Source organism: Ranitomeya variabilis, chromosome 6, assembly GCF_051348905.1.
Source record: "Ranitomeya variabilis isolate aRanVar5 chromosome 6, aRanVar5.hap1, whole genome shotgun sequence".
Taxonomy (NCBI): Eukaryota; Metazoa; Chordata; class Amphibia; order Anura; family Dendrobatidae; genus Ranitomeya; species Ranitomeya variabilis.
In genome coordinates, this window is record NC_135237.1 from 269,541,428 (window position 1) to 269,556,333 (window position 14,906).

Here is a 14,906-nt window from a genome sequence, read left to right on the forward strand (position 1 = left end):
CAACTTCATCTATAAAAGTAATAGCAGCACCTTAATAGTACATGGATAGCATATATCAATTATAAATTACTACATGGAGGCGGTAATGTCACGATGGGGGCAGGCTTTGCAGCGTTGAGAATCTCTCCCCTCCATATGCTCACCCACCTTTCCACTCTCTTTCCCCATGTGCTGACTTCTCCTGTCTGTGCTCTCTTCTTTGACCTGTCTACCCCACGTGCGATCCCCCTTATCTGCTGTCTCGCTTTCCTGTGCTGTGTTCTCCCCTCAAAGACCATACTGACATTACAGCAGGAGATCGCAAAGGATAAATTTTGTGAGGTAAAATATTGTTTAAAAACAGTCTGTGAAATACACTGCTCAAAAAAAATAAAGGGAACACTAAAATCCCACATCCTAGATATCACTGAATGAAATATTCTAGTTGCAAATCTTTATTCATTATATAGTGGAATGTGTTGAGAACAATAAAACCTAAAAATTATCAACGTAAATCACAACGAATATCCCACAGAGGGCTGGAGTTGGAATGATGCTCAAAATCAAAGTGGAAAATGAAGTTACAGGCTGATCCAACTTCAATAGAAATGCCTCAAGACAAGGAAATGACGCTCAGTAGTGTGCGTGGCCTCCACGTGTCTGTATGACCTACCTACAACGCCTGGACACGCTCCTGATGAGGCGGCGGATGATCTCCTCCCAGACCTGGACTAAAGCATGGAATAGTTACAACTAGCACACTCCAACGTGATGCAAAAAAGGGGGTATTTAATATACATACAGTACCCACAAACGTTTCGGTCTGCAATGGACCTTCATCAGTGTGCTAAATGTAGCATGAATGGTATATATAGTGGAACCCCGATAGGAATTAACGCATTCGCATCAAAATGTAAGTTTTACTGGAAAAATTGCACTGAAAACAGTTTTGAATGGTAGGTCAGTCCGGCTAGTGGGAGAGGAAGAGACACGAGAGCCACGTGGTATCCACTGAAAACTGTATTAAAGTTTGGGAACCTATATCTATGCACCTCCTCTTTTAGGCTGTGCTGAACATTTTCTATATCATCACAGGACTAAAGCATCTGCCAACTCCTTGACAGTCTGAGGTGTAACGTGACGATGGTGCGAGACATGATGTCCCAGATGTGTTAAATCAGATTCAGTCCATAGCTTCAATGCCCTCATCTTGCAGGAACTGCTGACACTTCAGCCACATGAGGTCTGGCCTTGTCCTGCATTAGGAGGAACCCAGCGCCAACTGCACCAGCATATGGTCTAACAAGGGGTCTGAGGATCTCATCTCGGTACCTAATGGCAGTCAGGCTACCTCTTTTGAGCTCATGGAGGGCTGTGCGGCCCTCCAAAGAAATGCCACCCCACACCAGTACTGACCCATTGCCAAACCGGTCATGCTGAAGCATGTTGCAGGCAGCAGATCGCTCTTCACAGCATCTCCAGACTCTGTCACGTGCTCAGTGTGACCCTGCTTTCATCAGTGAAGAGCACAGGGTGCCAGTGGCGAATTTGCCAATCCTGGTGTTCTGTGGCAGATGCCAAGCATCCTGCACGGTGTTGGACTGGGAGCACAACCCCCATCTGTGGACGTCGGGCACTCAGACCATCCTCATGGAGTCAGTTTCTAACCGTTTGTGCAGACACATTCACATTTGTGGCCTTCTGGAGGTAATTTTGCAGGGCTCTGGCAGTGCTCCTCCTGTTCCTCCTTGCACAAAGGCTGAAGCAACGGTTCTGCTGCTGGGTTGTTGCCCTCCTACGGCCCCCTCCACATCTCCTGGTGTACTGGCCTGTCTCCTGGTAGCGCCTCCAGCCTGTGGATACTACGCTGACAGACACAGCAAACCTTGCAACAGCTTGCATTGATGTGCCATCCTGGATGAGCTGCACTACCTGAGCCACTTGTGTGGGTTGTAGAGTCCGTCTCATGCTACCACGAGTGAGAAAGCACAACCAACATTCAAAAGTGACCAAAACATCAGCCAGAAAGCATTGGTACTGAGATGTGGTCTGTGGTCCCCACCTGAAGAACCACTCCTTTATTGAGTGTGTCTTGATAATTGCCAATAATTTCCATCTGTTTTCTATTCCATTAGCACAACAGCATGTGAAATTGCTTGTCAAACAGTGTTGCTTCCTAAGTGGACAGTTTGATTTCACAGAAGTTTTATTTACTTGTAAGTGTTCCCTTTAGTTTTTTGAGCAGTGTATTTTACCTGACAAAAGAAATCCTCTGTGATCCCCTACTGTAATGGCAGTTTTGTCTCCCCTGCCCAGGAGATGTGGTATGCTCCTTATACATTCAAACACAGACATTAAAGGGAACCTGTCACCCCCAAAATCGAAGGTGAGCTAAGCCCACCGGCATCAGGGGCTTATCTACAGCATTCTGTAATGCTGTAGATAAGCCCCCGATGTATCCTAAAAGATAAGAAAAATAGGTTAGATTATACTCACCCAGGGGCGGTCCCAGTCCGGCACCTCCCATCTTCTTATGATGACGTCCTCTTCTGGTCTTCACACTGCGGCTCCTGCGCAGGCGTACTTTGCCCTCTTGAGGGCAGAGCAAAGTACTGCAGTGCGCAGGCGCCGGGCCTCTGACCTTTCACGGCGCCTGCGCACTGCAGTACTTTGCCCTCAACAGGGCAGACAAAAAGAACGCCTGCGCCGGAGCTGCAGCGTGAAGACAAGAAGAGGACGTCATCCTATGAAGATGGGAGGCCCCGGACCGTGACACCCACCAGATCGGACCGCCCAGGTGAGTATAATCTAACCTTTTTCTCATCTTTTAGGATACATCGGGGGCTTATCTACAGCATTACAGAATGCTGTAGATAAGCCCCTAATGCCGGTGGGCTTAGCTCACATTCGATTTTGGGGGTGACAGGTTCCCTTTAAAATGAACTTTTGTTCGTGTGACCGGCTTCCTCTGCCTGTAGACACGTCGCACATCTGCTGCCAGGATCAGCCAAATGATTCACTGCGCCTGTGTGGAATTCGCACAGGTGCAGTAAATCAGACTGCTGCCATCTTTGTGCAGACAGATAGAGGCGATCACATTAACCCCTTTCTGCCATCGGACGTACTATCTCGTCCAAGTGACCTGGAACTTAATTCCCATGGACGAGATAGTACGTCATACACAATCGCCGTGCTCACGGGGGGAGCGCGGCCGATCGCAGCCGGGTGTCATCTGATTATCACAGCTGACACGGTTGACCAGTTACACACTTTTAGCCCATGGTATTGTATTTGCAGGGCTGGGTTCAGGGCTCCGTGGTATTTCACTTGCATTTAACCCCTTGTGGTGATGCAAGTTAGCATTATTGCTCTTGTGCTATGCCGGACAGGGACTTGTTTTTATTTAGGGGCAGTCTTCTACGGCTGCATTGGTTATTGTATTCATTGTATTATGTGATACTTTGGTAAAGTTGCCCTTCACTCAGTCTTCTATATATATATATAACAAGCTTGTTTCATTGAACCGTGTGTATTTTTGTGGTGATGTCCACATAGGTATTGCCTTATTAGGTATTGACCTATGGTCTTGGGCGCAGGTGTTAGCCCTATTTCGGGCTGAAGTTACAAGGGACAAGAATGTTGCCTTTTTTAATTGTTTTTAAGTGTGTGTTCACTTTATTACCTGTTTTCATGTGTACTGTAGTGTACTAATAAAAATTGTATATATCCTAGCTGAATCCTTGTTGCGGTGATCCCCATTTGTATGACCTTTATTTTTTCTCTTGTGTCCTTTGGTTATGCATATGCTATAGGTCAGGGTGATCCCACTTTATAGGCCGTGGTGCCCCCTCAACATATATATTCACAGCTGACACGGCACTATGTGCCAGGAGCGGTTACGGACCACTCCCGGCACTTTAACCCCCGGAACACTGCGATCAAACAAGATCGCAGCATTCCGGTGGCATAGGGAAGCATCGCGCAGGGAGGGGACTACCTGCGTGCTTCCCCGAGACCCTCAAAACAACACGATGTGATCTCATTGTTCCAAGGGTCTCCTTCCTGCAGGCCCCCGGATCCAAGAGGGCCCTAGGGTCCTGCAGGGAGCTGGCTTGTCAGTGCCTGCTAAGAGCAGGAGCCAGAAAGCCCCCTTCAATGCCTGTCAGATCGCTGATCAGCGATCTGACTTTAGTCATGTCCCACTCTGGATGATGTAAAAAAGTGAAAAAAAAAAAAATTAACGTGTTAAAATATTTTAAAAAGAAAAAAAATAGAAATATATTGTTTGGAAAAATATATATATATGTAAATAACAAAAACCAATAAAAGTACACATTTAGTATCACCGCATCCGTAACGACCCGACCTATAAAACTGTCCCACTAGTTAACCCCTTCAGTGAACACCGTAAAAAGAATAAAATAAAAAACGAGGCAAAAAACAATGCTTTATCATCATATCGCCGAACAAAAAGTGGAATAACATGCAATCAAAAAGACGGATATAAATAAACGGTACCGCTAAAAACGTCATCACCAGAAAAATAAAAAAAGATATAACGTATATACTCGAGTATAAGCCGAGAACTTCAGCCCATTTTTTTTAGGCTGAAAGTGCCCCTCTCGGCTTATACTCGAGTCATACCCAGGGGTCGGCAGGGGAGGGGGAGCAGCAGCTGTGTAATTATATTCACCTGCTCCTGGCGCGGTCCCTGCATGTCCCTGATTCTCCGGGCGCTGACAGCTTCTTCCTGTAGTGAGCGGTCACATGGTACCGCTCATTACAGTAATGAATATGGACTCCCATAGGGGTGGAGCCGCATATTCATTACTGTAATGAGCGGTACCATGTGACCGCTCACTACAGGAAGAAGCTGCCGGCGCCGGGGAAGACGTGCAGGGACCACGCCAGGAGCAGGTGAGTATAACGCAGTACGCGATATTCACCTCCCCGATCCACCGTCGGCGCTGCTGCGTCTTCCCTAATGACGCTCAGGTCAGAGGGCGCGATGACGCGATTAGTGTGCACCGCCCTCTGCCTGAACGTCAGTGCAGAGGACTTGGAAGACACAGCAGCGGTCGGCAGTGAAACGGGGAGCAGGTGAATATCGCAAGTGCCGGGGGCCTGAGAGGTGTGATTTATTTTTTTTTAATCGCAGCAACAGCATATGGGGCAAATGTCTGTATGGAGCATCTTATGGGGCCATGTGCAGCGTTATATGGGGGCAATGATCTGTATGGAGCATGTTATGGCGCCATGTGCAGCATTATATGGGGCAATTATCTGTATGGAGCATCTTATGGGGCCATGTGCAGCATTATATGGGGCAATTATCTGTATGGAGCATCTTATGGGGCCATGTTCAGCGTTATATGGGGCAAATATCTGTATGGAGCATTTTACGGGGCCATGTACAGCATTATATGGGGCAAATATCTATGGGGCCATGTGCTGCATTATATGGGGCAAATATCTGTATGGAGCATCTTATGGGGCCATGTGCAGCATTATGTGGGGCAAATATCTGTATGGGGCCATGTGCAGCATTATATGAGGCAAATATCTGTATGCAGCATCTTATGGGGCCATGTGCAGCATGGATTACGTTTACAGTTGGGATTAGGGGTGTTGGAGTTAGAATTGGGGGGGGTTTCCACTGTTTAGGCACGAGGGGCTATCCAAACGGGACATGGCATCCAATCTCAATTCCAACCAATTCTGTGTTGAAAAAGTTAAACAGTGCTCCTTCCCTTCTGAGCTCTGCCGTGCGCCCAAACAGTGGTTTCCCCCACGTATGGTGTATCAGTGTACTCAAGGACAAATTGGACAACAACTTTTGTGGTCCAATTGCTCCTGTTACCTTTGGGAAAATAAAATTTGGGGGCTAAAAAAAAAAAATCATTTTTGGGGAATTTTTTATTTTTTATTTTCACGGCTCTGCGTTATAGGCTTTAGTGAAACACTTGGGGGTTCAAAGTTCTCACAACATCTAGATAAGTTCCTTGGGGTTCTAGTTTCCAAATGGGGTCACTTGTGGGGGGTTCTACTGTTTAGGCACATCAGGGGCTTTGCAAACACAACATGATGCCCGCAGACCATTCCATCAAAGTTTGCATTCCAAAACACCACTACTTCCCTTCCAAGCCCGACATGTGCCCAAACAGTTTTCTTCCACATCCACATATGGGGTATCAGCGTACTCAGGACAAATTGCACAACATCTTTTGGAGTCCAATTTCTCCTGTTACCCTTGTGAAAATAAAAAAATTGAGGCGAAAAGATCATTGTTGTGAAAAAATATGATTTTTTATTTTTACGGCTCTACATTATAAACTTCTGTGAAGCACTTGGGGGTTAAAAGTGCTCACCACACATCTAGATAAATTCCTTGGGGGGTCTAGTTTCCAAAATGATGTCACTTGTGGGGGATTTCCACTGTTTAGGCACATCAGGGGCTCTCCAAACGCAACATGGCGTCCCATCTCAATTCCAGCCAATTTTGCATTGAAAAGTCTAACAGTGCTTCTTCCCTTCCGAGCTCTGCCATGCACCCAAACAGTGGTTTACCCCCACATATGGGGTATCAGCGTACTCAGGACAAATTATACAACAACTTTTAGGGTCCAGGATTCTCCTGTTACCCTTGGTAAAATAAAACAAAAAATGGATCTGAAGTAAATTTAAAAAAAAAAGTTTTCATTTTTTTTTTTTTAAACATTCCAAAAATTCATGTGATGCACTTGAAGGGTTAATAAACTTCTTGAATGTGGTTTTGAGCACCTTGAGGGGTGCAGTTTTTAGAATGGTTTCACTTTTGGGTATTTTCTATCATATAGACCCCTCAAAGTGACTTCAAATGTGATGTGGTCCCTAAAAAAAAAAAAAAAAAAAATGGTGTTGTAAAAATGAGAAATTGCTGGTCAACTTTTAACCCTTATAACTACCTAACAAAAAAAAAAATTGTGGTTCCAAAATTGTGCTGATGTAAAGTAGACATGTGGGAAATGTTACTTATGTATTTTGTGTGACATATCTCTGATTTAAGAGCATGAAAATTCAAAATTGGAAAATTGCTAAATTTTCAACAATTTTCACCAAATTTCCATTTTTTTTCACAAATAAACACAAGTCGTAGTAAAGAAATTTTACCTCTATCATGAAATACAATATGTCACGAGAAAACAGTGTCAGAATCTCCGGGATCCATGCAAGCATTCCAGAGTTATAACCTCTTAGGGTATGTGTCCACGTTCAGGTTTGCTTCAGGCTTTGGTCAGGATTTTATGCAGGTAAAATCCTGACCAAAAATGCACCTGAGGTCACTGGCAGGTCACCTGCGGTGTTCCTGCGTGTTTTGCTCATTGAGCAAAACAGCGTAGCCAGCCACTAACTAGATACAACTTAGCTTTTAATATGTATAACTAAAAGAAAAAAACTTTTAAAAACACTCAATAATATTAGTGCTCATGATTAACAGTGCATTAAATAAATGGCACAATCTCACCCAATTGTCGCTCCTTGATCTGCTGAAGATTCCTGTAATCTCAGGATCTGTAAGATTTTTACAATATGGGGAGCTAGAGATACATGGGGGGCGGGGGGGGGGGAACCACTAGGGCCTACTCTCCCTGTCGTGCCCTGTGCAAAAGACTCCCGCCCTTACAAGGGCAGTACCCAAGTATGAGTCTGTTTTTGTGATGCCCTTGACAAATGTAGCCACCCTGGAAAATTGTCTCCCTTTCTCTTCCCAACGCGTTTCCTCCCCTGTTTAGGGGGTTCATCAGGGGAAGTTGTCCAGGTTAAAAGTGGGTATTCTGCAGTGGCAGATCTAACCTCATCTGGTATCAAGTCCCTCAGTGTAGGGGTAAAGCAGTCTAGACTCATACTTGGGTACTGCCCTTGTAAGGGCGGGAGTCTTTTGCACAGGGCACGACAGGGAGAGTAGGCCCTAGTGGTTCCCCCCCGCCCCCCATGTATCTCTTGCTCCCCATATTGTAAAAATCTTACGGATCCTGAGATTACAGGAATCTTCAGCAGATCAAGGAGCGACAATTGGGTGAGATTGTGCCATTTATTTAATGCACTGTTAATCATGAGCACTAATATTATTGAGTGTTTTTAAAAGTTTTTTCTTTTAGGTATACATATTAAAAGCTAAGTTTTATCTAGTTAGTGGCTGGCTACGCTGTTTTGCTCAAATTTATGATAGTCAGATTGTCTTGGAACAGTACGTTCTAGCATTAATTGCTGCTATATATGTTTTAATCATTATAGCAACATGCTGCGTTCTGAAAAAACGCACCGCATGTGCGTTTTTGCGGGAAAAACGCATGCGTTTTTTAATGCACAGTGGAGACGGGATTTCATTAAATCCCCTCCACTATGCTGTAACATCTGGACGCTGCGTTTTTAACGCTGTGGCTCAGCGCTGTGCCAAAAACGCAGCGTTTCCTGAACGTGGACACATACCCTTAAAGGGACAGTGGTCAGAATTGTAAAAATTAGCCTGGTCACTAACATGCAAACCACCCTTGGGGGTTAAGGGGGTTAAAACTGTGCATGCGCTCCTCCTGTACAAAAATGGTGGGGGTCAGTGAATCATTCGGCTGATCCCGGTGGCGGCATGTTTGCGACGGTGTTCTGCTGGTGGTACCGCGCAAGAGGCTGCGTACGGTGTATACAGTGTGTGGTACGTACGGTTTATACCGTGTGTGTGGTGCGACGCGCAAGAGGCTGGTACCACCAGCAGTTTCCATATGGAGACACCGATCACTTGGTTGTCCCAATATGGAGGTCAGTGAACTTCCGCCGCTTGGAATTCTGGGATCCGGACGGAACAGGATGTGAAGACATTACAAGGTAAGTATATATTAAGATGATACAGAGGTGAAGACATACCAGGGTATAATATAAATAAATAATAAGGTGATAAAGTGCATAAGCCAGGATTATAAGCACAATGTGCTAGTGGGAAAGATAAGGTGCATGATCAAAGAGCATCAGGAAGTATAAGAAGGGTATTTTTACCTCAAGAGTAAACGTGCTGCCAGGTCCCTGATCCTGATGCTCTTTGATCATGCACTTTATCTTTCCTACTAGCACATTGTTCTTATAATCATGGCCATTATGCACTTTAGCACCTTATTATTTATTTATATTATACACTGGTATGTCTTCACCTCTGTATCATTATTTATAATTGATATATGCTATCCATTATGTACTATAAAGGTGCGGCTATTAACTTGTATACTTGAATTTGATTGAGTTTTTTTTTTTTTTTTAAAGGAATCTTTGTGGTCATTTTTGCAATATTACTTCTTTATGAGCCTATTATTTCAGGGGTTCAGTGTACTTTTTTATTCTATCGTGCGCCATTACCTGACTCAGTGTGTATATATATATCTAGATGATAATAATAAACAGCTATCACTTTCTAATTACCGGTATTTCTAATACAGTTTTGTTTTTATTCTATTACGCTTCTTTTACTGGTCTTTATAGCACGTTTTTCTATATGATCCTCATCTATTTTGTGCTTGACCCTCATTTTATGTACAATTTGTTCTGATTCTGATAATTGTTAATGTCTCTAGTGACAAAATTCCAATAATATCTTTATGTTCTTCACTATTTATGCTGTTTTCACTTCCAAGTCTTTTTGTTGTAGCCTGAAAATACTTTTAGAAATAGTGCAACAAACATACTAGAAAATACTCCGGAAAACTCAGGGAATTTGAAGATTTTATATTTTTCTATTTTGTTTAGGAGGGAAGATTTGTATATATCATACTGGTCATTGGACTATTTATCTTCTAAGAGGGATATTAATGCACCTCATTCAATAAAATGGATTTTGAGCAAAGTGGAGCTTGACTATTATATTTTGTATATAAAGGAAACCTTAATTTATGAAGTTTAAAAAGAAATAGAATTTTGCTGCATGGATTTTATTGTTACATACCCTTCAAACAGTTTCTTCTTGGCAATAAAACTTAATGATCAGAAACATTTTAATAGCTACATAAATAATTATATGATAGGTATTTTCATTTTGCCCAATAGAACAAAAAAATTTTGAATAGCATATTTATACTGCAAGTTTAGATGAAGGTGTCAAATCAATATAACAGCTTATGGAAACTAAAAATATACATGTGTCCTATAAACACAAGAAATAAGTGTTAGCTGGTTGATAAAGTGGTACCAAATGACAATCCGAACGTGCAGTAGTTTCCTAGTTAAAATTTATTGCAGTTTTCTAAATATATTTTTAGACATTTGCTAATGTTAATACATGCAAAACGAACAAGAAAAGTGCCGACACCGAATGCACAACACGTGCACAAAAAGTTGCGGTTTACTAACTAAAATCAGAAAATGTACAATTTGCACAATACCGCCCCCCACCTCTATAAACTACTGCAATAAAAACATTAAGTCATAGTCCAGGACTGGTGGTCATCTCTAGTTATAATAACATGGGTCATAGTGAGCTTCAAGCCTGTCATCTGTTGACGATAGCTAAACAGGGTCTTTCAATGATTTTTCTCTTAAAAAAGCAATTCCTCCCACACGTGAAGTCTAATCCACATATAAAAGACAATTAAACCAGAGCTTCAGCAGATGTCCGAACCTTGAGATTATGGTGCTTTTTGCAAACTCCAGGACTCCGACTTCTAGCATGCCATGTGAGGGAAGGAAAGTGCCACCTCTCTAAATGGGAAATCCATACATCCGAACTAACAGATTGAATTTCTAGCGCTAAACACCCGGTTATCATTGGAGTGTTTCAGGACTGGGAAAAAGGAGCCGTCAGCCATTCTGCTTCATTCAGCTCTTGTTGTGCATCCTACAATGCATCATCCATACTTATGAAGTTGGCCACTACTTGGACAACTCCTTGTCCATTACCCCATGCTTGGCCCCGATAAAATAGAAAAAGCCTATACTCGCCTCCTATGCTGTGCCGGCACGAGAGCACAAGTGCTAACACCATGGGGACGGCGCTGGCACAGGCTTTTTTTTTTTTTCATTGGGGCCAAGTGCGAGGTATGAGAAGGGGTTGTCCTAGTAGTGGACAACCCCTTTAATTCTGAAGTTCCTTTGATTTACCAGCCTAGTAGGTAATTATGGCCATTCACGCTTCTGTCTTTTTGTTGGTAGAAGTATATAAATTGTAAATATAGGTTTCAACTTCTGCTCTTGTGCGAGACGACATTGCTCAGCAGTTCTGTATTGTACCTTTAAGTCTGGGATTACAATATGTCTTTTACATAAGGTTTATGTTAAGATCTCAGTGGACACGACATATGGGATAGTCATTTACAGTATATGACGTCTTAAAGGCCTAGTCTTTGGCAGGAGCTTCTAAGCTTAAACAATTCAGTACATATAGCTTATTATGGAGTGTGCCACAATATTTTTCCTGCGAGTCTTAAATAGAATCCAACGAAAACACAAAATCCTCTTAAACCAGAGACCAACGGAGCTCCAGTAGAATATTCACTAGTATTTATCTGTTCCAGATCAGCATTATACCTATTCCTGCCCCTACTAGGAGTGGGTTTCATGCCTGGTATTATCAAGGTTTTTATTTGGATTTCAGTGGGTAATAAGGTATTTGCTTGTGGTTTACTTTACATGCAGGATAAAGCTGTAGATAAGAACTAGTTCTGAATAAAAACAGGTTATGGTTTATGAAGAAAACATTTCTTTACAGTAAAAGTTTTTGTATTTTTATTTTCCTTGGATGCAATAGCTAGGAGTCACATTCAATACGACAGAGTGCTCCCAAGCCTTGCACCTCATATTCATCAGATTGGACTGAACATACAGATAACTCAATGTAGGAGAGATTATTACCGAATCTTAGAGATCTGCTTGGGATAACGGACTTCATATCTATAGTGAAAGCATTGTAATAATGCTAGGGTAATCTAGCACCGTGGCTGTACTGCTCCATTCATTTATCAGGCCAAAAAACGATCATCAGCTCAGATATCGGTGCACTTTTGGGAAACAGTATTTTTGTCTTTAAAGTCTCTTTTTTTTTTTTTTTATTGTCGCCATCTGTTAGCCATCATGTATGTACAGTGCATGCAGTAAGATACTAATTGCCACCTTCTGCCGTTTTCAGCACTGTACTGTTCCCTCTCCTGCATCATGCGAGTGCCATCCTGACTGTCCAGCTCACATCTTAACGCTTTAGTTCCAATCCTTACCTAATATGAGACTCCGACTTACATTGAGAAAGTGACTTCCGGTCACAGAGCATATGCTGTAGTGAGCCCGTTAGTCACAACACATGATCCAGGAGAGGACCAGTGCGGTGCTGGAAAGGGCAGACGTCAATGACGGCATTTCAATGCATGCACTAAACATACATTACTGAGCTCTAATGGATAGCGAAATAACAAAATGCTGGAGTGGTACTTTAGGTGTCAGAAAACATGCGCGTTTCCACTGCTGTAAAATACACCAATGGGTGTTCGTAACCACCAGACAGGAGACTGAGGAATGAAGACTTGGTTATAAAGTGGAACCGAGGGGCACGTTATCACTACTTTAGAAGTTTGGGCACAGTCAATGTTGGCATGCTGGGCACGATTATATCTTTAAATATTGGGGTGTAGTTTTGACCCTGTTGCCTCTGACTCTGATTCTGATCCACGGTTTCTATTATTGTCTGTTTCATCTCCCTGCTGGCGTCGCCTCTCATTGCAAGTAGAGCAGCTATGTGATCATCCCTGCCAGACAAAAAAGGGAAAGTTAAACTTCATTCATTTCATACCAATACGAAAGGGACACGAGCAAGCCAATTCTGGGAAATCACCTGAGATCCGGGTATCGAGTCACCAAAGTGGAGACTTCCAAGTACAGAAGTGAAGGGTCTGTGAGCTTTATAACCTCGGCAATATCAATGATGGTATCACAGAGTCCATCCGTCTCTTCACCAAAGCCCTACACACAAAGACTGTGGTTTAGTGAACAGCTCTGAACACAGACGTTACATCCCAGTCTGCACATGCGCTAATGCATCATCAACTCTACTAATAATAATAATAATAATAGTGATACTTTCCCTTACTGACCCTGGCAGGGCATGTCGCAGCCCTCACAATACTGGTGATGGCACAATATACCCTTTCTGAAGTGTGATTGCTTTGCCTGCAGTCTCTCATGCATGTAATGGTATCGAGACACTTACAGATGTAAGACGCTTAAACAGAAACTTAAACTGCTCCGCTTCCTTAATCATGCGCTCTGCACCCTCCTTGCGTTCTTCTGCATTCTTGAAGCAAATCCGTCTTTGCATTATTGCTTTGATATATTCTGTCACAACTTTTTTGTGGGCTTTAATGGTCATTTTCTGGGAAAACAGAACAAGATAACAGTATTGATGTTTTCTGAGACGTTACAATACACTTTGGAGGCTACATAAAACAAACATTTACCAGATCTTAGTTACACATACCTGCTTGTAATGTGTTTTAATCCTTGCAAAGTCGTTAAAATAGTCTTCTATGGTGACACATATGGTGTCCACAGAATTAGAGCCAGCAAGCCATTTTCTAGTCATCAGGTCATTCAGATGAGGCTAAAGAATAAGATCATTATTAATGATGATCACAGAGGTCACAGTTTATAACGGCCATCACATGAAATCTAGAACAGTAAGCAGTGATCTGGATAATGTAACTTTTGCCAGAAATGTACTCCAGTCCAGGACTGGAGTACATTACTGCTGAGGCGTACAACATTTGTAAGATGCGCCTAACTCCTTAAGTGGAGTGCACCTCTTGTAAATGCAGCCTAAAGAGTGTCTGGTCATTTAGGACTAATCATTTATCCCTTAAACTAATGATCTGAGTGTAAAAGACAATTGTTGCCAACTATATTCTGCAAAAACACCATAAGAGGAAAGACCTCCACTATTCTAAACAAAAAAAACACCAGTATACAGGCAGAGATGCTTACCTGTTCAAGGCCTCCAACAATTGCACTAACCAAGGTGCAGGAGACCCAAATTAAGATGGCAAATACACAGGTGCAATAATACCGATAATGCAGCCACCCTGTATACTGGTGTTTTTTTTGTACATGGCTACATGGCGTCATTAATAGGCTTGCATACCTTGCATATATTGTTATGTTTTTGGTGCACTGTATATTTTTCCAGGGTGCGGCTGGGCCCTAGATGGCTCTGAACACTGTGGCCTCTGTTCACACAGGATGCATTATGGTGAGCCCGCTACATGGCGTTAGTGCAATTGTTGGAGGCCTTGAACAGGTAAGCATCTCTGCCTGTATACTGGTGTTTTTTTGTCTAGAATAGTGGAGGTCTTTCCTCTTATGGTGTTTTTTTTAGATTAGGACTGCCAATATGTAAGGACCCTTGACACGGGTTGGCAGCTTAAATATTGTGGCCATAATATCGACCAATACCTTGCATACATTGTTATGTTTTTGGTGCACAGTTTATTTTTCCAGGGTGCGGCTGGGCCCTAGATGGCTCTGTACACTGTGGCCTCTGTTCACATAGGATGCATTATGGTGAGCCCGCTACATGGCGCCATTAATAGGCTTTGAGCCATATACTTTGCATTCCTGTGTGAACACGCCACATACAGACTTTGTTTGCACAGGCGCACCAAGCAGCCAATTCCTGATTGTAGGGTGGCTGCCTTATCGGTATTATTGCACCTGTGTATTTGCCATCTTAACTTGGGTCCGCTGCACCTTGGTTAGTGCAGTTGTTGGAGGCCTTGAACAGGTAAGCATCTCTGCCTGTATACTGGTGGTTTTTTCAACTATATTCTGCCTATTCTAACGTTTGTTGGCATTAGTTTTATGATTAGATATTAAAGGTTGAATCTCTCCCAATCTAACATGACAGTCTCGTGACTTGAAGAGATGAAAAACTG

At 42.8% G+C, this 14,906-nt stretch overlaps 1 protein-coding gene across 2 annotated transcripts in view; it reads right to left on the reverse strand.

The window, feature by feature from the left end:
• Positions 1 to 10,209: 10,209 nt before the first annotated feature.
• The window catches only part of EXOC3 (exocyst complex component 3), a 39,484-nt gene continuing 34,787 nt past the window's right edge, over positions 10,210 to 14,906 (reverse strand). For both annotated transcript variants that reach the window (XM_077269617.1, XM_077269619.1), the window contains exons 10-13: positions 13,457 to 13,579; positions 13,190 to 13,351; positions 12,815 to 12,942; positions 10,210 to 12,728 (exon numbers count right to left, since the gene is read on the reverse strand). In XM_077269617.1, the coding sequence (XP_077125732.1) occupies positions 12,542 to 12,728; positions 12,815 to 12,942; positions 13,190 to 13,351; positions 13,457 to 13,579 (600 nt within the window). In that variant the 3' untranslated portion in view covers positions 10,210 to 12,541. The remainder of the gene's footprint in view (positions 12,729 to 12,814; positions 12,943 to 13,189; positions 13,352 to 13,456; positions 13,580 to 14,906) is intronic.